Source organism: Ruditapes philippinarum, unplaced genomic scaffold (assembly GCF_026571515.1).
Source record: "Ruditapes philippinarum isolate M1 unplaced genomic scaffold, ASM2657151v2 ctg6122_1_1_1_1, whole genome shotgun sequence".
Lineage (NCBI taxonomy): Eukaryota > Metazoa > Mollusca > Bivalvia > Venerida > Veneridae > Ruditapes > Ruditapes philippinarum.
In genome coordinates, this window is record NW_026863003.1 from 25,257 (window position 1) to 50,722 (window position 25,466).

The following is a 25,466-nucleotide window of genomic DNA, read 5'->3' on the forward strand; positions in this document are numbered from 1 at the left end:
TTAGAGGTAATTCCTACCGGAAGTATTCTCCGGTTTCCGGTTTCACATACATTGACATAGAGCGGAACGGGGAACCTGATTTAGGAATTGCCGTCTACATGTATATTCTTTCGTAAATTACAATTACTTAGGACTTAAGGCCACTCCTGGAGGATAAAATCATTTAAAAGTATGTAAATTCCAGTTGTTTGTATGTGTGTTTGACTCATTTGATCTTTTTGTTGATGCATTTCAAGAGTATATACTAAGCTTCATTGTACATGTCATGACGGTCTCATCTTTCGGACCTTTTGGGTGATTTCTGACTTTCCGGCTTTACTGCGGTAGTTTGCATGTAAGTTAGGATTTGTTTATAGTCTTTATTCCATGCGAAAATCCGACGATATTTCCATCCGGTGGAAAATTTTGACACCGAGAACGGACATACCAATAATTTTCGTACTTGAATGTTGCGTACGTCTATAACAATATAACAAAAAAATGTTGTTTTTTTTTTCATTTATTTTCCAATATATGGATATTTTTATTGCATAAATAACAACGTTAAACGCATTTTAGGTCAAATCAATGCCACTAGCACCTTTGATTGTTGGTATTTGATGTACACAAAAAAAAACATATTTTTTCACCTGTCCTGAATACATATCTTATTATATTATGTAAGTATGACCTATATATAACAAATTTACAGTTACAAAACCATTATCTATAGATTGTAGAAATCACTTGAACATAGAAGGCGACATGTTGTTTCCTTTCTCTATATGTAAGTGTTTTTTGTTGTTTTTTATCTTTATAAAAATCCGCTTTTGAACAATGTAAAGAATGTCATATAATTATGTAACCGTGATCGTGATGAAATTATGGACTACATAAATCAAAATAGTTTCATAATTCACACCGGTGAGCGACTTAAGAGAAAATTTTAATCCCGCTTTGAAATCCTATTTATTCTAGAAACCTTTATACAGTATTTTATAACAACATTTACATGTTGCCTTAGGCATTAAATGACATAGAATAATGCGAACATTTCGCGTTAAACTAGAAATTACTTTTTTAAACCGCATATAAGTAATTTTGATAAGGTCATATTCCAGCCGCAAGTTCTGTTTGTGTTACAATTGAAGCGTGTGTACTCATGGTTGACCTTGCTGTCTTCAAATAACTTGCTTCTACCGCTGTGGGTTCAAATCCCGTCCGGAATTGTTGGTTCCTCTTTGTACGAAAGCTAGCACACGGAAGGTCGGTGGTTCTACTCATATTCCCGTTCGTGCCTGAAATATGCACGAATGGACATATGAGGTCGTCTTTCTCCACTCAAGCTGGAAAGTCGTTTAATGAACCTTTTTGTGTCGGTGTGACATATAATCTGATTATAAGTGTTGAAATTATTGTGTCACAACTGTTTAGATTATATTCCTGTATGTATTTTTATTGTATATACACATGGAGAATAAAATGCTGTATAATTCATTTATACGGCTGCAGTAAATAGAAACAATTTAAATATTATATGTGTGATATTTTTCCATTTTGAAGGTGCTTTAGTGTGCGCCATCACAGTGTTTGGTTGTAATGATATTGACACGTCAGCTTGTGAACAGATGTTTAAACAGCGACCTAATTTTTGTTCGGACCAAACAATTGCTAAAACTGCGTGTCCTGCTTTTTGTAAACTTTGTCGTAAGATATTGTCTTTTAATGGTTATGTTCTTGCATAAAATCTGCACACGCTGGTATACATTAAAGGAGGACAAAACATGCATTTACGGATCAATTTTCGTAACTGCACGTGTTTTGATATGCGTGACTTGGAGCGCAATGTAAAACAGCCTAATGCAATGACGGTCCCGTAGTTTTACTGTCAAATGACATCGCACAGGAACACAAACAGTTTGGCATAAACACTGATTTCTGCAACGGAATGGGGGAATTAGACGTATATAATATACTTTAATACAAAAAATAGCGCTAATGTACCTTTTTTCGTGCATTTTAATTTGCAGAAGCGGTCGGACTACTTTGGACATGGGCTTTAAATGTACCCTCGTTATTCTGCAAATGTTAATACATTTAAAAGGTTCATTAACCCTCTAGTATTGCAAGAGTTGTTAAAGATATCAATTTGTAAGTGTTATCAACTTCCCACTTACCGCTACATTTATCGTGTATAATGTTAAGTATATTGAACTCGAAGCTGGTGAATAATTAAGTATATATATGTTTGATCTTCGATACCAAGTGAAAGCAGACTCGTATTCTAATTTCACAAAGAGTGGTCGGAGATGTTTCCTAAACTTATTAACAGAAGGTGTGGAACGCTTAAAATCATATTGCCAATTTTACTTTTAGAGCATTATTCTTTAAACCATTGTAACAACAACAATAATAATGATAATGATGTAAGTAATAAAATAATAATTATAATTTACCCGTGATAAATAAAAAATCTTCTAAAAGTGTTGTAATTATTTCAGCTATTGAATGCTATCATTGTAATGGAACAGTACTGGACACGGATCATTGTAAGACAGTAAAAACATGTCCTGAAGGATTCGTAAGTTTATTTTATCCTGCTAAAGTTTTGAAATAGACCAAGCGTTGATTGGTTCGTTGTACATCGGTACATTCCGTCACTTTACGTCAGACGTCTGTATAAATTTTCCCATAGACTTTAATTATAAGAAATAATCACTAAACCAACAGAGTATTGACGCTTCTAGAAAAATGGCATGCTTGACACATTAAACTGATCTTGATATATAAGGTTGACCAGCCAAATATTTTGCTATATGTTTCTAAAGATGAAACACCCACGCCCCTTCTTATTGAAATTTCTGCCGATCGGACAGGACTTCTATATACTTTATGCAAATATCCGAGTGAAGAATTAGTCTAGAGAGACTTGTGAAACAGTTTATTGTTTTAATGAAAACAATACTACATTAGTTTTTTTTTACTAAACTTCACATTGTCAGTCATGCACTTTGTGCAGCCGATCACTGACAATATTACAATGTAGTATTTTTACCTAAAGGACAGACCTAATCTGAAGGGTATTTGACTGTTCAAAAGAAGACAAGGAATTTGCGGTCCTATAGATATTACTTCTATAATTGCCCTTAGATGTACAATGTTTATGTGTCGTTTATGTTCACTATCAAAGCTATAATGATTACATTGTATTACAAATTCTGTATGAAGTTTCAAGTTAAAAGAAATACAAACACTTTCTGTAACACAAATTTTATTATACCAGAACATTAATTCGTATCATATCGCATTGGACAGCTTTCATAAACAGATTTAAAAGCAGGTAATGATGAATTTGTATTCAAAATGTATAAAGATGATGGTACGTAAATTTGGTTTATGATTTGAAGGTGTGCATGAGAAAGGAACTGAAATCTATCTATGACGGACATCACGAATATGAGTTGACATGCGCAGATAAACAGGTGGGTGAGGTTAAATAACTAAACATCAAATAATGTATTATCACACTTTTTAACTTTTAAATTAAAATGAAAAATAATATAATAAAGGAAGACATGAAAAATGTCACTTGAATATTTAAACGGAAATAGTACTTGGAAGGTCCATTAGTGAACCGTGTCTAAATGTGACACACGTTTAAAGTCTGAAGTAAATTCTTCAAGTCATCAAGAAGAGGCAAAGTAAAAGATTATCAATTTTTATATAACATTCTAAGTTTTAATTGAAGATAAACAATTTTGAGACTAAGATGATAGAAAATTTAACTTGAAGGACTATAAGTCTTTATAAGATAAATTTGATATGTTAATTCCCAAAAGCTGTCAGAATTCTGGACACAGACCTTGCGGTTTCTATTTAAACATATCTACAAAGTCTTTGACAAGACCATATCTTCTATGTTTTCTATCAGTTCTGGAACTGTGACTCTGGATATTTCTAGATGTTTCGACAATAAAAAACAACCATGTCGCTTTTCTCTAGCTGAAAGAAAGGAAACATTAATACATTTATTCTCTCCGTGAACTTGATATTAAACCACATCAAAAAGATATAATAACATTCACAAGAACTTCTTGATATATTTCCGAATTTTGTGGCAATAATGTTTGAAACTATGTACAGGTCAAAATTGATAACACAACTTTTCTGAGGTGGAACATTTTTAAGATATTTTTAAGATCTCAATCCGTTTCTGATCTTAAATCCAGCAAGTCTGCTCTTACACTATAATGGTACAATACGTAGCAAAAAACCTGTATACTATTTTAAGGAATGTGACCATCCATTAAGCGCCGGAGTGTTCGGGAAAAGGCATGTGAAGCAACGTGATTTAACAGTTACTTGTTGTATGGAAGACCGTTGTAACCATCTTGCACCACAGACACCAAAACCTATAACACGTAATGTATTTCACCCCTAGTTTTCTCTTATATGTTTGTTGTATAAATAAAATGTTATATGTATGACTTTACAACTGACGTGTCACTCCATCTATTATTACAATTATAGTTACTACGTGTAAGTTATGTTTGCTTTAATTTGACACTTTGTATAATCTATGTAGAACAGCTATAAATCTATGAATTGTCTTTTATTTATTAACAAAACAACAATTCAGCATGATTAATTTGTAAGATAACACTTTGACATATTATTATATATTCGTGTATTAACGAAATTTTTTTATCACCGTTGCCTTCTAAAATTTTACAATTTTATATTTTGCCATATAACCTATTTGTAAACTTAAACTTAGTCAATCCGAAACGTGTATCTAATTTATGTTGTTTTGATAATGATAATAATGAAGTCATTTCATATTTTAAGATTTCAAGCAGTGTTAAAGAATGTGTTTCATTTGCAATAGTATAATTAACATTTACTTTTACTGACAAATGATTACGCAAGTAGACATTTAGACCCCTTGACTTCTCGAACCTCTAAGATATTAAGATAACTTCTAGACCCCTTGACAGTAAAACCTCTTTTTACATGACTCTTTGACCCCTAGTGGGTAAAACATTTCGACCCATATCTCAATTTTTGTACTATAGAATCACAGATACTTCGAGAAATAATTTAAAGCAAATAGGTAATATTCAAAAAAAGGATCCGATAAAATATTGAATACGTAAGGGAAAACAATAATTTAAAATCGTTTTTGTGCCCCCACTATAGAGGGGGGGGGGGGCATTTAGATTTACCCTTGTCCGTCCGTCCTTCCATCCATCCGTCCGTCCGTCCGTTTTCTTTTTGTGCCGCACGTAACTCAAAATGTAATTGACCTAGAGTCATGAAACATGTTGATCAGCATGTGAAGTTGTGCACCTGGGTATTTTCATGTGAATATTTAGTATTTTTAGAGTTATTGCCCTTGACTTAGTAAAATTTGTAATTTTCAACTTGTGTCGCACGTAACTAAAAGAGTATTTGACCTAGAGTCATGAATCCTTACAAGATTGTTGCTCAGCATGTGTAGTTGTGCACCTGGGTATTCCCGTGTGGATATTTTTAGTACTTTTAGAGTTATTGCCCTTGACTTAGTAAACGTTTCCAATTTTCAACTTGAGTCACACGTAACTACAAAAGTATTTGACCTAGAGCCATGAAACCTTAAAAGATTGTTGCTCAGCATGTGTAGTTGTGCACCTGGGTATTTTTGTGTGGATATTTTTAGAGTTATTGCCCTTGACTCAGTAAAATTTTCCAATTTTCAACTTGTCGCAGGTAACTCAAAAAAATATTTGACCTAGAGTCATGAATCCTTACAAAAATGTTGATCAGCATGTGAAGTTGTGCACCTGGGTATTTTTATGTGGATATATTTAGTATTTTTATAGTTATTGCCCTTGAATTAGTAACAATTATCAATTTTTAACTTTTGTCACACGTAACTAAAAAAGTATTTGACCTAGAATCATGAAACATTACAGGAATGTTGCACAGCATGTCTAGTTGTGCACCTGAGTATTTCCGTTTCGATATTTTAGTATTTTTAGAGTTATTGCCCTTGACTTAGTAAAAATTTACAATATTTAACTTGTGTTGCACATAACTCAAAAAGTTTATGACCTGTAGGCCTGAAAGTTTACAGGAATGCTGGTCAGCATGTTTACTTATGCACCTTGGGGTTTTCTTGTTGATTAATTCAGTATTAGTAGTATTTGCCCTTTACTTAACAAAATATTTTTAGTTTTTAACTTTGGCACACCTAGCCAAAAAAAATTTGACATAGAGACTTAAGATTGACAAATCGGTGGAGTGTGGGGGCACCCGTGTCCTATGGACACATTTCTAGTTTATTATTCATTTAATGTTATGTTACAGTGACCTGTACGATGGCTAAATAGCAGTTATAATATATTATTTTGTCAAGCTTTATACAGACCCCAGGCTAAAGGTGAAGGAATTATGATAATGGTAATAAAAAAATGCACGATTTGTGCATTTCGTGTTCATTCATACCTACAATTTCTACAAATTTGTAAAGATTAATGCTACTTTTCTATGATAACAAACACATGTCCATTGTATTGGCGATGAATTATTTTACATGTCTATTTAATTTATATTATACATGTATATTGAATTGACTTCTTAAAGTAGCGGTGATCTCATTTTGTGCCCCCACTATGGGGGGGGGGGCATTTTGATTTACACTTGTCCGTCCGTCCATCCGTCCGTCCGTTCCCTTTTTGTATCGCACGTAGCTCAAAAAGTGATTGACCTAGAGTCATGAAACCTTACAAGAATGTTGCTCAGCATGTGAAGTTGTCCACCTGGGTATTTTCGTGTGGATATTTTAGTGTTTTTAGAGTTACTGCCCTTGACTTAGAAAAAATTTCCAATTTTCAACTTGTATCACTCGTAACTAAAAATATATTTGACCTAGAGTCATGAAACCTACTGGAATGCTGATCAGCATGTGTAGTTGTGCACCTTGGGATGGTATTTTTGTGTGGCTATTTTTAGTTTTTTTAGAATTATTGCCCTTGACTTAGTAAAAATTTACAAAATTTAACTTGTGTTGCACGTAACTCAAAATGTTTATGACCTGAAAGTTTACAAGAGTGCTGGTCAGCATGTGTACTTATGCACCTTTGGGTTTTCTTGTGGACTTATTCAGTATTTGTAGTATTTGTTCTTTACTTGGGCACAAGTAGCCAAAAAAAAATAGACCTAGAGACATAAGATTGACAAATAGGTGGAGCGTGGGGGCACCCGTGTCCTATGGACACATTTCTAGTTATAGTATGTTTTACAATATGAAATAAAAAAAATACCAATCAATAAATAAAGGGTTGTAATTTGAAAACGATCTTCTTGATTTCGATTAAACGTATTTCGAAAATAACACGTACTATATTTTACAACTACAATGTACATTGTGATACGTAGAATTTTCTCTTCCATTTCTTATATAATTTGTAACAAGGAAAATAAAGTTAATTTCAATTACATAATATTAAATTTCACATTTCATATACGCATTTTTTTCCTCATAGTTTGAGTGAAATATTACCATAATATGCTTCAATAGCAAAGTCTTTGGCAGTAACAAGTAAAAAAAATTATTCAATTATCTTAAAATCAATACATGCTCCTTTTCTTGTAACCAAATTACATTTATTTTATATTTAGGTCTTTATGCACATTTTTTTGTTTCGAATTTAACGACTTCAAATACATTATAGTGTAAGGGGTCGAAATGTCCCGTCAATTTAAGAGGTCTAAATGTCTACGGGGTCTAAGTGTCATTGGTCGAGATGTCTTAGGGGTCGAGATGTCTGAGGGGTCGAAGTGTCTGAGTGGTCGAGGTGACATAGAGTCATGATTACTCATCATCGGTAAAAATTCCGACAATTTTATACGTGGTTCTTTTCAATAACCGTTTTTAAGTACGGGTGGTATACGGAAATTACATTGCACTAGGTAAAGAGTGTACATCGTCTTATTTCAGACTGTGTCAAAGATTTGGTGTTAGTTGTTGATGATACGTCACGAATTCAACCCTATGAAAACGCTGTGATTTCGTTTTTGCAAAATGTTGTTTCTAGTCTACCTGTAAGTAAAACAGATATTCACGTGGCTCTCGGGATGTTTTCACATGACTTTCTACCTATATTTGACTTTAATGATCACCCCGCGAAAGCAGACATACTCCATGCTATATCAACGCAAGTGTTTAGAGGTGACCACCGCGGAGATACTATTGAAGCGCTTAATTACGTCATCAAGCATGCGCTGACTCCCACATCCGGTGATAGACCAAACGCACATAACGTTGTTCTTCTAATAACCAGTCGTGGTGCTGATAATAAGCAAGAAATGTTATGGAAAGAGAACCAGGTACATATGGCGGCAGATGTCATCTCCGTTCAATTTGGGCATGCCGACTTCAAATACCTGGCGTCTGGTTACAATTACAACTTCCACCTTTCTTCTGGGTACCATATATCGCAAATAGCTCAAAATGTCACTAATTTGATTATGTGTTGATGATCTGAATTAGCTCACAATAAACGAATAAAAAACATTATAAGCGTATGTTTCATTGCCTGAAGTGAGACGATATTAATAAAATTTCAGGGATATATATAAATGCAGGTTTTGTGGATAAAACAATGTTAAGTCTTGTTTTTTTAAGCATGTGTAAAATTAAATTGATAACAATAACGTTTTCTGCCTACATGTACTACATTTTGTTGATAATGTATATGGACAGTACGTTTATCGCATAAACCGCGGCGCAGGAGTGTAAAAAAACCATTTAATAAATACGATATTACACAATAGTCTGTCCCATTTAAAATGGAAATGAATATCAAACTGTTTTTGTAAACAAAACAAAATATCACGCTCGAGATTTTCAGGATTTTTCTCTAAAGTGTCTACTTTTGTTGTAAAAGCAAAGTTTGATTTCTCGACGGTAAGTCTCTGTTGTTTATATCCGTAGCCATTACCGAAATACTTTTCATTTGAAGATGAACGGGAGAAAGCACCTGTCTTGTTTCTATAATGTCCATGAGGTTCTCGGGATCGTTTCGTGATTATTTTACAAAGCTGGATCTAAAAGATCTAACAGTTTATTTGCGATGTATGATACAAAATATGAATATTAAGCAACAAGAACATTAAGTAGAAATTGCACTTCCTTTTAAGCGGAATAGAATCCCTATGAAAAGATCGTTATAAACGTCACGACACGTTCGCATTCGGAAGATTCCCTCATTGCTAGTTTCTATCCAGTTTCGTGAATAACAATTTTTGACTTCAGAAATCCTCTTGATGACTCCTACCCTTATGAGCTATGATCCAGATTTTCTTTTTAATCTGCCTCATAATTAAAACATTGCCTGCCCCATATGTGGAGTTATCTAGGTTAGCAAATGAAATATGTAAATGAAACACATCATAATTTAATATGTTCCAAATCCATAATTCAAGAACGTCCCTTTCAATTTCATTTGTCAACATAACAATGTTTACAAGAAAAGCATTGATGCAAAGCATCAAAGGGCGTCCAAGTAAGAAAAGCAGCAAGTGAAGATAAACTAGTAGACATATGATGACAAAATATTCTTATACACTTTTCAATGGTTAATTGGTTTTTACCAGAATTGTAAATCACTTATGAATGAGCGTGTTCATTATGAACTTTGATTGGCATGCTAGAGATTAGAATATTACTTTTTATTTTTCTTTATGACCGTGGTTATTAATAGCAACGGATATACATGTATACAATTATTTATAATCCATATGTGTAACGCATGGTGAACACGTACCACACCTTTGTAATTGTCCCTTATTATGTTATCGCTATTAGCGAAGACCCCCTATTAAGGTATCTGTTCATACTTAGTAAAAATATGACACTGGTTATATTAACATGTTGATTATGTTGAGCATAATTGTTTATTATACAATAATTGTAATATCTATAAATTTTAATTAGAAAAATACAAATTTTATGAATATTGTTTTCTTTTCTTTTTTGTGTTTTATGTTCTATTTTAATACTGAGTTTTTATGTTTACGAGCGTACTACTCTTTTTTTTATTAAAATTGTAAAATAAATTTTAAGAATTCAATTGTCATATTAACTGACAATTATAAGTCAAAACTTAACTGGAAAAAGTCAGTAAATGATGGTTTATCTTTCAATATATAATATTGTTTATTCTTAAACCATGTACATGAACATTTGTATTTTTCTTTATCATTTTTTAAATTATCAATCAATTGAATAATTCATAAAATCTTATTTGTATTCCTCGGCATCTTTACTAAACACGGATAACAAATTAAATAAAATGTTTCAAAGTTGATAATGTCATATAAATACCATAAAAATGTACCCTTTTCTAAATTATTGTACATATTTATTGTTTCTATCTCATATAGATAAAATGAAACATGCTATTGTTGTTGTTTTTTTTTTTTTTTTTTTTTTGTTGTTTTTTTTTTTTTTTTTTGTTAATTGTAACGATATCAACCATCTACTCCAAAAACCGGGAGAGACCGGACAATAAACGTGTGGTACTATTCGCCGGTCACTATAGACCGGGAGAGACCGGGAATTACCGATAGGAGTGATAAATAGATATATCTATAAATAGATTTTCGGAATATTTAGGTCATCAACTGATCATTCTAGGATACATGTACAACAACAATAACATACCCTGATAACCCACTGTGTACTACAAAATGATAAATAAAAAATTCTGGAAACAAATGATCCCTCGGAAGCATTAATCACAACAAAATAACATAAGAATTGCAGACTCGGTTTGATTGAGTCTGTACATGAGGGATAATGTAAAAGTGCAACATCCCTCATGCCCCCTAGCACCGGCATGAGCGGTACTCCGAAGAGTGCGATTTATTGACGGAAAAGGTTATTTCATTTGAAAATGTTTGCATTGCGAAATTCTCCAGTTTGCTATTCATTGCAACATATCGCGACATTTAATTCTTAATTAATAATCAAGCACCCTCATACCGATCGGAATTATCGGCTTTTATTATGACCGACTAAAAGGCTCGAGAAGTTGCTGTCACCCTTTCACAAAATCTGATTTCATTCCATAAGAGCGCCGCGCTTCGGCACGGACGCCAATAACTCTCGAAAGTGGATTCCTGACGAAAAAACTTCAATACATCAGTTGACAATAATTTACGACAATATCCGGTTATCTGCCTCTCGGGGCAGAAAATTATAATCGACTTATTATGACAGCCATGTGCTAAACCCCACTGATCTGAATCATTTAGGCGCTTAAAATATATCACACACGCATGCGCAGTAAAAATCAAAATATTAACTTACCTTGCGCCGTTTTGTTAAGTACACGTGACAACTGTCAAAGTAAATTTCATGAAGTAAATATCTTCTTCTTGAAGGTTAACAGAGAATAGAAACAAATACACACTCCTTATATATTAATAGTATAGCTGACTGGCTAAATCGTTGTACTACTTTGTACATCTATGTAAAGGTCCTTATCTGGGACAAATTATCTGCCGACTTTACTGAAAATCGTCATCCGAAGAAGTCCGCACCAAATAATTGGCTTTCGTGTATGGGTTCGGTTTTTTTTTTCTTATGGGACCTTGTTTTTGTCCAATTTTATCGGTGCGTATCCTGGAGGATGGCAAAAATTTTCCGTCTAAGTTTTCCTCCCTGTACCTGAACTCTTATTTTTACTGGTTCCTGCGACGACTACGGGTGTTCCAGGCGCGACTCCGATGAACTGTCTGGGTATGGGTCTGATAATAATGCAACTGTTTCTGGCAGAAGATTTGCAGATTGCCTTTGTCGTTGCGCAGCAGTATGGAAATCATCATCAGATGAAATGGTTCACGTGCAATATGTGTAGGTGCTGAAGGCCTATATTGCGGAATTGGTGGTGGTCCGGTAAAACCAGATTCAGTGTTTTCGTCTACACTCGAATTTGTTTCGCTCCCTGCGTCTGTTAATCCTGGTTCCATTGTCCAGTTTCCTTGTTTCCTGCTGTCCCGGGCCAGGAATCAAACAGTGGGTTGGTGTAAAAATACTGAGGTGGGTCATCTAGAGTATAAATTTATCTCAGAAGATCAAAGAATGCCACATATGTGTGCACGCCACATAATCTCCGCCTTGTGACCCGCCCATTGACCTAACTTTGTTCTGAACATCTTCCGAAAGTGGCCATTACCATGCTTCCAAGCCCCTTCGATTATATTTGTATGTACCGTAATTATGCCCCGGTTACTCTATTTTAAAAGAATATTTGTGTAAGACAGAGAAATGTCTGTATCCTTATTTGTTAAGTTGCAGTACGCAGACCACCCATCGCTGTCAATTGTGCTTCCCTTTTGCACGTGGCGCTCAATTAATAGGATAATTGTTGCATTGGGTCAGTCCTTTACAGGATAAAGTATAAGAGTGTTTGAACTCCTCTCTACCGTACCAAACAACCATACTTATTTCAAAATGATAACATAGTTTTTATTTAATATTGCAATACATGCATTATTAATTTTTCAAAAAGGCAGTATTAACAGTATTAAAATTGATAAATACAGAATCCCTAAAGAAAGCCCAACACGGCAAAATTGAAAATGTTGCAGGCTCGGTTTGATTGAGCCTGTTCATGGACGGTACTGGAAAGTGCAAGTTACCGTCCACGCCCCCTAGCACCGGCTTAAGCAGAATTCAACATTTAAACATGAAATAGTAAAATTTTGAATTAAGAAACATCCGCAGAAGTTATTTAAAGGTGTATACATGAGTTAATTACGCACACATATCAAATTAATGCAAAAAGGCATATTAAATAGTGAATTAGGTACCTAAGTTTTTGTTAACAAATGTATCTGTATAACAGTTATGTAATATTATGCGTTGAAAATATTGAAAGAATTAATATTTCATTGTAAAGACTGCTTACTTTTACTTTTATTAGATTTCCTTGGTAAAATTTCACTCTACCGCCAAAGAGGAAATTTCATCTCGCATTGGGGACCGCAACATATGACAGATATTATTAACTTTATTATTCAACTTCGGCGGTAGGCAAGCGAAGCCTGATATTCCGATCCCTGAATATTTCTCTTATGAAATATGTCCAGTCAATAGCCTTGGTATTGTAGTGCACACCGGCTGAACGAATACGAGCCTGAGTGATAACCCATCAAGGTAGCATTAAAAACACATTAAAATGTCCTCAATACAGAGCTTTGAATTCTCGAAGAAAAAAATCGTCCTGATCGCAACCTCATGGTTTATATTTTTATTACATCGAAGAGTGGCTCCTGAGGGTCTACCGGCCCTTTGGCTTTGCCTCATGCTATCCAAACATCCGTCCTCGCATTGTGAGCAAGGCAGCTACTTAAAAGCAAAGTATTGTCCATAAGTCATTTGTTTAAGGCAGTGTCATCCTGATTCATCAATATGAAAAAATTCTGCATATGATCACATATGTGAATTTCTTCAGAATTTAATATCTTTTTCTGTAATTTCCCGCAGCAATGCTTGAACACGCCATCTATTGGAGAACTGAGGGAAGACTACAACATCAGGTACGAATCAAACCGCGTAGTGAGCCCTGAAAGAATTATTTGTAAATCATGTAGCAAGGGGTTCATAAGTGATTTAAAATGATAAATTAGATAACCTAGTTTAATATAAATTGGAAGAAATTCTATATGCTCTACGGAATGAACTTATAAGTCGGGTAGGGGTTGTGTTCATTGAACGCCGCCTTTCTTTGTTGATCTTGTTTATCATATTTTATACATTTATACAGCTAGCTAAAACAATTCAGTATATGTATCTGGCCCGGGACAGAAAACAGATAAAATATGAAATGAGTCATATAATAGCAAATTATTATATGTATAGAATAGAGAAAATATGAATCTCTAAAGAAAGTCCAACACGGCAAAATTGAAATTTTGAATTTTGAAACATCCCCAGATGTGTTGATATGGCGGTTATCATGGAACCTTAATTGTGACACGTAAGTGTCATTCCATGAAAAGCGGCATATGGTCCCCAAGTAAAAAAATGCGTGTACCCTAAACGAGAAAACAATGGGCGGAACTAAATAAAATAGCATTTTGAAAGGGGATCAGAGGTTATGAAAATCTGGAAACAAAGTGCTCTCTCGGAAGCATAAATTATAACAAAATTACGTGAAAATTGCAGACTCTGTTTTGAGTCTGGACATAGGGGATAATGAATACATGCAACATCCCTCACGCCCACTGGCACCGGCTTGAGCGGAACTCAATTCTCAACACTTAATAGTGCTGGGATCAATGATCCCGAAGGACCAGAAAAATTTAACAACACTGTTCAAAGTGAAGTACGGGGCAATTTTTTACAGCTGCCACACAGCACTTGACACCTGTTGTTGTGAAGTATAAACATCTGAAAACAAAGTGATCCCTCGGAAGCATTAATCACAATAAAATTATGTAGGAGAATTGCAGACTCGATTTGGTTGAGTCTGTACATGAGGGATAATGAATACATGCAACATCCCTTACGTCCCTTGCACCGGCTTCAGCGGTACTTAATTCTCAACACTTAATAGTGCTGGCATCAATGATCCCTTTGAAAGTATCTTTGGAAAATTTCATGCTATTGTTCAATTTATGCTTAATCGATAATTAATATAAAAATCTGGAAGAAGGATGATCCCTCGGAAGCATTAATTACAACAAATTTACATGAAAATTGCAGAATCGGTTTGACTAAGTCTGTACATGAGCGATAATGATAAAGTGCAACATCCCTCACGCACCCTAGCATCGGCTTAAGCGGTACTTAATTTTCAAAAATTAAAAGTGCTGAATCCGTGGACCAGTAAAATATAACAACACTGAAGTGAACAACCGGGTTACTTTTAACAACTCCCACACGGCATCTGACATTAAAATTTCACTTATGTAATGTTGTAGATTGTGTGTACTTTCTCCATCAGTAAGACTGGAAAGTCGCAATATCACCTCTGTTGGGCTGGTGCGACGTTAAACCCAACCAAAGATATTACATTTAAGGTTTGGGAACACCTTAATGTGTTACTTATCATTGTAGCAACTTGCCTTGTATTATATAGCCCCAACCGGAATAACTCGTATCGAGCTGCACGCAATATTTTTTAATGATTATATAACGTTTTTGGAAAAAAGTTACAATATTTGTATACACTGTTCATAGAAAATTCTACTAACTTTTCAAGAGCTAAATATAGCATACTTAGACCAATAGGTGCCTTAAAGGACGGAATCCTTAAACATTGACTTCAGTCTCGTATGTTCAGGTATGTACACAGTGCCAGTGATATAAGTACATACGTCTGAAAACAGTTCTGGTGTTATCATTGTTGGTATTTCATGTACACACAAAGATGACCATATTTTTCACCTGTTTTGAATACATATCTTCTATATTATGTAAGGATGACCTATATATAACACGTTTATAGTTACAAAACCATTATCTTTAGATTGTAGAAATTACTTGTACATAATAGTCGCCATGTTGTTTCCTTTTTGTATTTTCTGATCGCAAGATCAGTAAATACATAGCTAACATCCACGGTCTAACACAAAATTTCCTAACAGACCTAACAACGCAAAGTAGTTCTCACTCAAAACTGCTTAAAAACCAGCAATTTAAAAGACAGATTTTTTAATGTAGGCATTTAACGAATTACAGTGCATTGAAAGTTCAGATTAGTCAATAGAAATATGAGGTTACAATCACAAATTTCGCGGATGAATATCATTTTAATTAATGAAAATGCTATTTTTAGCTATGTCGATTACTGAATACTCCAGGGCGTAGTACACAAATAAATCTGACTGCCGAGTAGTGGAATATATACATGTCGGACTGTTTTGGCGAGAAGAGTTTCGCTAAATTATTTTTATCAGTGTTAAACAGGTTTAGGAAGTAGCCACGATATGCAAGGATAAAGTGTGTCTGTCATAAAAAATGAATTTTGATGCAACTCTAGTCATGCAAAATTCCATATGTATCAATCTCAAACTGTTATAGAAAAAAAATCTTAACGCAGTCGCTGCGTAAGATGAATTATAGTATATAAAAATAAACTTATATAGGAAAATACATACAGATAGTCAGTATGATTTAGATTGCAAAGATCAGAAAATACCACAGAGCTTGCAGCCCTTTGATTTCATATGTAAGTGTTTTTTTATAATTTTATTAGTATAAAATCTATTTTTGACAATGAAAAGAAAGTCATATAATTATGTAATTACGTAACCATGCTTAATCGTGATAAAATAATACTTCAAATTATGGACTAAATAGCATACAGTTAAATTAAAATAATTTTATTACTCACATCGATAAGCGACTTTAGATAAAATTCTAGAAACCTTTATATTTTATAATAACATTTATAATGAAGACAAAGTTACTTGTTGCCTAAACAAACAAAGTAACAAGACAGTTTAACTACATGTATTATTAGTATCTATTTACTTACCTTAATGACATAATGAAACCCTACAAAAAAACGAGAATATTCAAATAACACCTGATCTGTGCACTAATGAATTACAAGAGCGTAGCGGTTGGTATATTTGAATGGCTTCGGAATGCATTCTTATACATGATAAAGTACATAAATGAAAGGTTTCTTGTGATTTATATTGATAAATATTGAGTTATAAATTTGATGTTTGGATAGAAATACAAAAGAGCATGTAGGTAATATAGTTACCGCACTCGGAATAAGTCTGCATTGTATTTACAGACCCGAAGGCCTTTTAAAAACCTCGATCGCTACGCTCTATCGGTCTTCAAATCGCCACCGGGTCTGTAAATACTATGCAGACCTATTCCTCGTACGGTAACTATTACATAACACATTTACATGTGACACAGACATTAAATGACACAGAATAATGCGAACATTTCGCATTTAACTAGAAATTACTTTTTAAAACTCATATAAGTAATTTTAATAAGGTCATATTCCAGCCGCAAGTTCTGTTACTGTTACAATTGTAGCTTGTGTATTCATGGTTGACTGCTGTCTTCAAATTACTTGCCACTACCGCTGCGGGATCGAATTCCGTCCGGATTTGTTGGTTCTTTTACGGAAGCTGGCACACGAAAGGTCGGTTGTTCTACTAATATTTCTGTTCGTGCCGGAAATATGCTCGAATAGACACATGAGATGGTCTTACACCACTAAAACTGGAAAGTCGTTAAATGAACCTTTTTGTCTTAGTGTGACATAAAATTTTGATTATAAGTTTTGAAATTTAAATTTTATTGTGTCACAACTGTTAAGCTTATCTTCCTATATGCATGTTTATTGTATATACACGTATAATTAAATGCTGCTTAATTCATTTATACGGCGACAGTATATAGACACAATTTAAATATTATATGTGTAATATTTTTTTATTTTGAAGGTGCTTTAGTGTGCGCCGTGACAGTGTTTGGTTGTAATGATATAGACACGTCAGCTTGTGAACAGATGTTTAAACAACGACCTAATCTTTGTTCGGACCAAACAATTGCTAAAACTGCGTGTCCTGCTTTTTGTAAACTTTGTCGTAAGTAATTGTCATGCCCCCCCCCCCCCCATTGGAAAAAGAGGGTGTATAATGTTGTGCTAATGTCGGTCGGTCGGTAGGTCTGTCTGTCCGCCGGTAGACCACATGGTTTCCGCTGATTATCTTGAAAACTATTTATCACAAAGTCTTCATATTTCACATACCTAGTGATTGCTCATAACTAGTAGATGACCCCTATTAATTTTTGAATCACTAGGTCAAAGGTCAAGGTGACAGGACCCTTAGATGTCAGAATGGTTTCCTCTGATAATCTTGAAAATATTCATCACAAAGTCTTCATATTTCACGCAGTAATTGGTCATAACTAGAAGATGACTCATATTGAATTTTGGGTCACTAGGTTAAAGGGCAATGTGAAAGGGGCCTTAATTGTCAGAATAGTTTCCGCTTATTATCTTGAAAACTATTCATTACAAAGTCTTCATATTTCACATAGTAATTGGACATAACAAGTAGATAAGCCCTATTGAATTTGCGTCACTAGAAAACAGGGGCCTTAAATGTCGGAATGGTTTTCGCTAATTATCTTCAAAGTCTTCATATTTCACACAGTGATTGGTCAAAACTAGTAGATGACTTATATTGATTTTTAGGGTACTAGGTCAAATGTCAAGGTCACAGAGGCCTTGAATGTTCGAATGGTTTCCGCTCATTATCTTAGAAATTATTCATCACAAAGTATTCACATTTCATTTAGTGATAAGTCTTAACTAGTTGATGACTCCTATTGATTATGGGGTCACTAGGTCAAACGTCAATGTCATAGGGGCCTTAAATGTCAGAATGGTATCCGCTGATTATCTTAAAAGGTATTTATCACAAAGTCTTCATATTTCACATAGTGATTGGTCATAACTAGTAGGTAGATGGCATCTATTGATTTTGGGTAACTAGGTCAAAGGTCACAGGGGCCCTTAAGGTGAGCTTTGGACACTAGGTCAAAGGTCAAGGTCACTCTGGGCCTTGAATTGTAGTATGGTTTCTACTTATTAATTTGAAAGCTATTTATCACAAAAGTCTTCATATTTCACATATTGATTGGTCATAAGATGAAGATGTCCCCTATTGATAGTAAGATCACATTGGCAAAGGTCAAGGTCACAGGTGCCTTAAATATCAGAATGGGTTTTACTCATTATCATGAATAAATATTCATATTTCACATATGGAATAGCCATATGTAGTAGATGACCCCTATTGATTTGGAATCACTAGTTAAAAGATCAAGGTCACAGGAGCCTTAAACGTAAATGTAGTTTCCGCTTATTACGCTGAAAACATTTATCACAAAGTCTTGATATTTGATATATATTTTAGTCATAATGGGATCACTAGTTCAAAGGCCAATAACTGAACACTTCCATGTACCCATTTTTGGCAAGTTTCTATAATAAAATTACAAATATGAGCCAAGTCATAGAAAGGGGGGCATATGTGTCGTTCGACATTTCTTGTTTTATAATGGCTATGTGTTTCATAAACTGCCCACGCAGGTATACATTAACGGAGAACAAAACATGTATAAACGGATAAATTTTCGTTACTACACGTTTTTTGATATGTGTGACTGTGAGCGCAATGTAAAGCAGCTTAATGTAATTGCGGTCCCTGTAGTTTTACTGTTAAATGGCATCGCACTGGAGCACAAAAAGCTTGCAAACGGATGTTTGATCTTCGATAAAAATTGAAAGCAGTGCATTACTCGTATTCTAATTTCACAAAGAGTAGTCGGATATATTTCCAGTTAATAACAGAAGGCTTGGAACGCTTAAAATCATATTGTCATTTTCGAGCTTTATTCATTAAACCATATGATAATAACAACAACAATTATATAATAATATAAATAATAAATAAAAGAAGATACCAATGCTTAAGCAAAATCTTTAAAGAAATAGTTGTTTTTATTTCAGCCATTGTATGTTATCATTGTAATGGAACAGTACTGGACACGGATCATTGTAAGACAGTAAAAACATGTCCAGAAGGATTCGTAAGTGAATTTATCCTGCTGAAGTTTTAAAGTAGATCATGCGTTGATTGGTTTGTAAGATAAAGGAATAACACATTAAAACGATCTTGTTATATAAGGTTGACCGGCCAAATGTTTTGCAAAATGTTCCAAAAGATGATAACCACACGCCCCTTTTCACTAAAATTACTGCTGGTAGTACATGACTGACTTTATTAATGTGTCACATTGAAGTATTGGAAAGCTTTCGTGAACAGTAATGATAAACTTGTTTTCAAAATGACTTAAGATGATGGTACTCTATGGTTTATGATTTGAAGGTGTGCATGAGAAAAGAACTAAAATCTATTTATGACGGACATCATGAATATGAGTTGACATGCGCAGATAAACAGGTAGGTGAGGTTATGTATTTAAAAATCAAATAATACTTTATCAAACTTTTTAACTTGTAAATTTGAAATAAAAAATAACATAATAAAGACAAACAATGAAAAATGTCACGTGCATATTGAAAGGAAAATTATTCCTAGTAGATTCATTAGTGAACCTTGTCATATGTGATGCAGGTGTAAAGTCTGAAGTAAATTCCTTAAGTCGTAAAGAAGAGGCAGAGTTAGAAATAAACAATTTGTATATAAATTCTAAACTATTAGTTTTTTAAGGTGAATTTGATAGGTTAATTCACAAAAGCTTTAAAAATCGGAATTCTGGACACGGACCTCGCGGTGTGTAAGAAAGTTCTCTTTAAATATATTTACAAAGTCTTTAACCAGAACATACCTTCTGTGTTTTCTATCCGTCCTGGAACTATGACTCTTGATATTTCTAAAAGTTTTGAACAATACAAAACAGCCACGTCGCTTTTGCCTAGCTGAAAGATAAGGTCGAAATTAATACATTTAGTATCTCAGTGAACTTGACATTAAACCATAAAAAAAGATATAATTCCCTTCGCAGGAATTTGATATTTTTCCGAATTTTGTGACAATAATGTCTGGTCAAAGTTGATCAGACAAACAACCTTTTCCTGAGGTAGAAAAAATAGCATATTTTCAAGAACTGAATCCGTTTCCTTTTTTAAATCAAGCAAGTCCGTTCTTATAATATTATAACAAATTATGTAACAAAAATCTTGTATACTGTTTTAAGGAATGTGACAATCCATTAATGTTTCGACATTAAAAAAAACAACCATGTCGCTTTTTTTCTAGCTGAAAGACAAGGAAGAAATTAATACATTTAGTCTCTCCACGAACTTGCTATTAAATTCCATTAAAAGATTATAATCTTCTCGGAACTGCCCTTTGATTTATTTTAAAATTTTGTGCATAAATAATGTCTGAAACTTATGGTTACCGGGCCCAAAAATTGATCAAACATATCTATTTTCTGAGGTAGATAAAAAAAATAACATATTTTAAAAAGAACTATAATATTTACGGGGGAAGGAAGTGTTACATGAAAGGATGGATTTTCTTTGATAACTTGTAAAGGAGTTCTTGTGTATAACCTGTTACGGAGTTCGTCGGAAAAACCATCTGTATATACTACAAAAAAAAATCGTTAAAAAATGATAATTTTCATATTTCAAAATGAGTTTTAGGTGCCTAAACTTAAAACCGCAAAAATAATTTAAGCTTGTCTTACAGATTTCTGTTGAATATAGGTTTAAAAAAAATAATTCACAGGGCCATTTTTCATCGCCTCGTTGGCTCCATAAATATAGGAGTTTTCAGTAAAATTCCAAAAATTTTTTGCCAATTCACAAGTATTTGACCGGGTTTTTTTGGTCTTTATCCTTTGGGCCCTAAAATTTCCCAATAATAATGGGAAAAATTTTCAAACATAAAGCAAACCCGGGTAAAGATTTATAAACCCGAAATTTTTTGAAAAGCCCGGGTTCTTGTATAATCTGAAATGCACAAAGTTTTATGATAACTTTTCATTGGGCCCGTTTTGTTTTTGCGCTAAAAACACGGCACCCTTTTAATTTTTTATTTAAATTTAAAGAGATTGTAAAACATTTTAATGAAAGTAGTACGTCTAATCTTTTGGCAAAAAATTTGGTATATAATGTTGGTTTTAACCCCTTTAAATTTTTGTTCAAATGTATTTTTCTTTTCCCCCCCTTTTTTTTTCTATTATTTTTTTTTTGAGGCCAATTTCTTGACTGGGGAAAAGGGGGGTTTTTACTGGTTTTCCTTGCAGTTTCCCGGTTTAGGCAGTTAAAAAAACCCCTTTTGGCCCCCTTTTTCGTTTACCAGGCCCAAAAGACTATTTTTTCCCCAGGAAAACATCTATGTTTCTTGGGATCCCCCTTTAAGAAACATTGTTTTCTATGTAAAAAAAGCAGTTTTTAAAGTTCCCGGATAAAAATTTTCAAATTTTTTCTGTTTTTCAATTACTTAAGGGGAAATTTGGGCCAAATTACAAGCAAAACCCCGGGGGAAATTTTTAGTTTTAATGCCCTGCACAAAAACTGAAATCCCTTCTAAAGGGAAATCATATTTTAAACAATAATTTGCAGATGACAAGGGAAAAATTTTGGGAAGTTTTAAACTTTTTGAAAAAAACAGGGTTTAACTTTTCTTATTTACTGAATTATATTTAAAAATAAGAAAGGTCCGAAAAAAATGCATGAAATTTTTTAATAAATTTTGTGCAAAGGTGTTACATCTCAGGCCTTTATTCCATTAAAATGTAAATTAAAAGAGCAACATTAAAAACATGGTAATGCTGGACAGGTACCTAACTTTGTTCTGTCAAAAGTTTGCACTCTTTGGTAGACAGATTTTTATTTATTTGTTAAAAAGTGCGATTTTGTGTCGGGAACTGCGCTATTTTCTAATGAAACCAGTAGTCGGCATTTATGTACGTGATAAAATGTCTCTTTGAAATACTCAAATATGGTATTTTCATGTATATTTTTCTGCCGATGTTTGATGAGTATTTCCCCTATGTAATCTTAGTGGAGGAAACTCTGCTACTTTTGCTATTATGATATATATGAAAAATATACAGTCAAACTTAGTTCGCTCGAACCTGGAGGGAACAGTTCAAATTTGTTCGAGAGATCGGTTAGTAGTAGAGCAAAACCCCCATTTGAAATTTTTTTCTGGGATCTACTTTTTTAAAAACAAAAGGGGTGGAAAATTTTCCCGGTTATTTTTTAAAGGGATAAAAATAACAAATTACTTAGCCCTTTGGTAAGGGGAAACAAACTTTATTTTCTGTTAAGAAAGGTGGGGCCCTTTAAAACATGGGAAACTGAGAACAAAGTGTCGTTTTTAAAAATTTTTGTTATGTGGTTTACCCATTTACCCGCTGAATATCAGTGGGCCCCTGGGTTCCCAATTTTTTCTGTAGATGATAGCCCCATCCCTATTTTTCCCTTTTCCCACACTTAAGACCCCAAAGTTTTTTTCCACTTTTTGCAAAAGGATGTCGTTAAATGCATTGCAAAAATGATTTTTAAAATTTTTTAAAAAGATAAAAAAAAACGCCAAAAACGTGCCGGGGAAAAAAGCGGCAAGAAACACACTTGGCAATAAACAAAAAAGTTATCGACAGAACTCTGTGATCATCTTCAGCCGATATCACAAAAACTCCGGGACATTTGAAAAATCGGTTATAAATCTGTTATCCGATGCTTTATGTATGAAATTTTGCATTATAATTAGATAATTATGTATGGCAAGGATGAAGACCAGAAATACACAGGTCAAAACTTGTGAATTGGCAAGTAATTTGGATATTTTAATCAAAACTACCAAATTTGAAGCAAGGGGCGATGAAAATGGCCCGTGAATAGGCTTCGACACATAATACAAGATGTAAGACAAGCTTAATTATTGAAGTTTAATTTAGCACCTAAAACTCATTTTTAACGATGAAAATAACCATTTTGACGAGTGTTTTTGTAGTACATTTTTGTATATTCAGATTTTTTCCGACGAACTCCGTGACAGTTATCACAAGAACTCCTGAACAAGTTATCATAAGAACTCCATCCTTCGTGTAACACTTCCTCCCCCGTGTATTGGTTTCCGATTTTAAATCCAGCAAGTCCGCTCTTATACTATTATGATAAAATATGTAACAAAAAACCGGTTTGTTGTTTTAAGGAATGTGACCATCCATTAAACGCCGGAGTGTTCGGGAAAAGACATGTGAAATCACGTGATTTAACAGTTACATGTTGTATGGAAGACCGTTGTAACCATCTTGCACCACAGACACCAAAACCTATAACGCGTAATGTATTTTACCCCTAGTTTTCTCTTCTGATGAATGACTTTACCACTTACGTGTCCCTCCATCTCTTATTATGATAGAAAATATGTGTTAGTTATGTCGGCTTTAATTGGACACTTTGTATAATCTGTAGAACAGCTGTAAATCTATTAATTGGTTATTTTTTTATTTATTAACAAAACAACAATTCAGGATGATTTATTGGTAAAATAACACACTGATATATTATGTATAGGTTAAAGTTTATTAGTACGTATTTACAAAGTTAAATTGGTCAGGTGAGGCTTAGTGTTTTAAATTATTTTCATAAACAGTCAATGTACTAGACTAATTAACAGTTTTATAATATATTTCTGTATGAAAGAATATTTTGTTTGTTACATCACCGTTGCCGTATGCCCTGGCTTGTTTGATTTTACAATTTTTATATTTTGCCATATAACCTATTTGTAATGTTAGGCAACCCAAAACGTTCATCTGTTTAATGTTGTTTTGATAATGATGAGGAACTCATTCAAAAATTTTAATATTTCAAGCAGTGTAATTAAGTGGTACTTTTAAATGACCGTGTTTATGTACAGGTGGTATACGGCAATTACATTTCACAAAGTAAGGAGTGTTAACCGTCTTATTTCAAAGACTTGGTTTTAGTTGTTGATGATACGTCCAGAATTCAACCCTATGAAACCGCTGTGCTTTCGTTTTTGCAAAATGTTGTTGCTAGTCTCCCAGTTAGTAAATCAGATATTCATGTGGCACTCGGGATGTTTTCACATGACTTCCTACCTATATTTGACTTTAATGATCACCCCTCGAAAGCAGACACACTTCATGCTATATCAACGCAAGTGCGCTTAATTACATCATCAAGCATGCGCTGACACCTACATCCGGTGATAGACCGGAAGGACATAACGTTGTTCTTGTAATAACCACTCATAATTCCGTGATGCTAGAGAGATGTTGTTGAAAGAGACTCAGGTGCATATGGTGGCAGATGTCATCTCGGTTCAATTTGGACATGCAAACTTCAATTACCTGGCGTCTGCTTACAATTACAACTTTCATCTTTCTTCTGGGTACCAGATATCGCAAATAGCTCAAAATGTCACTAACTTGATTATGTGTTGATGATCTGAATCAGCTCACAATAAACGAAAAAAAAAATATTATTGTATCTTTAATTGCGTATAAGTAAGACGATATAAACAAGAGCCATGTCAACATGGCCATCCCCAGCCGAATGTGTTTGCTCATTGGAAGAATGTATATGTAGTAAAGCAGAATAATTCCATTTTAAGAGGTCTTTTGGTAATGAAAACTGATGGCTATAGTGATTACAGATTTGAAACCTATGTGAATACTGATGGTTGAAAATAACAAAGGGCAATAACTGAAAAATAATACAGGGTAGGTTATCATTCTTGTGTGCTGCATCGCTCCTCAGTAAAATCTATCCATCTATGAAGTTTCAAGTTGATACCTCAAATACTTTTTGAGAAAAAAATTGAATTGAAAAATTAAGTATGAAAAATAACAAAGGCCAATAACTCAAAAATTATAAAAGGTAGAGTTATCATTCTTGTGCACTGCACACCTCCTGAGTTAGATCTATGTA

The 25,466-nt window shown here is 33.8% G+C and overlaps 2 protein-coding genes across 2 annotated transcripts; both read left to right on the forward strand.

Annotated features, from left to right (window-relative positions):
- Window positions 1–718: 718 nt before the first annotated feature.
- Window positions 719–8,542, forward strand: LOC132720849 (uncharacterized). The gene is made up of 6 exons (XM_060705073.1): window positions 719–766; window positions 1,543–1,686; window positions 2,481–2,560; window positions 3,387–3,461; window positions 4,271–4,400; window positions 7,961–8,542. Exons 1-6 carry the CDS (start codon window positions 745–747, stop codon window positions 8,497–8,499), a joined length of 990 nt encoding a protein of 329 aa, XP_060561056.1. The 5' UTR covers window positions 719–744; the 3' UTR covers window positions 8,500–8,542.
- Window positions 8,543–17,421: 8,879 nt separating this feature from the next.
- Window positions 17,422–23,883, forward strand: LOC132720850 (uncharacterized). The gene is made up of 4 exons (XM_060705074.1): window positions 17,422–17,598; window positions 19,533–19,612; window positions 19,912–19,986; window positions 23,719–23,883. The coding sequence occupies exons 1-4, from the start codon at window positions 17,520–17,522 to the stop codon at window positions 23,866–23,868; spliced, it is 384 nt and encodes a 127-aa protein (XP_060561057.1). The 5' UTR covers window positions 17,422–17,519; the 3' UTR covers window positions 23,869–23,883.
- The last annotated feature ends 1,583 nt before the right edge of the window (window positions 23,884–25,466 follow it).

Bases quoted from the DNA above. Each gene is read 5' to 3' on its own strand.
- LOC132720849 (XM_060705073.1), top strand. From the start codon at position 745: ATGTTGTTTCCTTTCTCTATAT. The intron at 767-1,542 runs GTAAGTGTTTTT...TCCATTTTGAAG, and splicing joins GTTGTTTCCTTTCTCTATAT to GTGCTTTAGTGTGCGCCATC. The intron at 4,401-7,960 runs GTAATGTATTTC...GTCTTATTTCAG, and splicing joins GACACCAAAACCTATAACAC to ACTGTGTCAAAGATTTGGTG.
- LOC132720850 (XM_060705074.1), top strand. From the start codon at position 17,520: ATGTTTAAACAACGACCTAATCTTTGTTCGGACCAAACAATTGCTAAA. The intron at 17,599-19,532 runs GTAAGTAATTGT...TTTTTATTTCAG, and splicing joins TGCTTTTTGTAAACTTTGTC to CCATTGTATGTTATCATTGT. The intron at 19,613-19,911 runs GTAAGTGAATTT...TATGATTTGAAG, and splicing joins AAACATGTCCAGAAGGATTC to GTGTGCATGAGAAAAGAACT.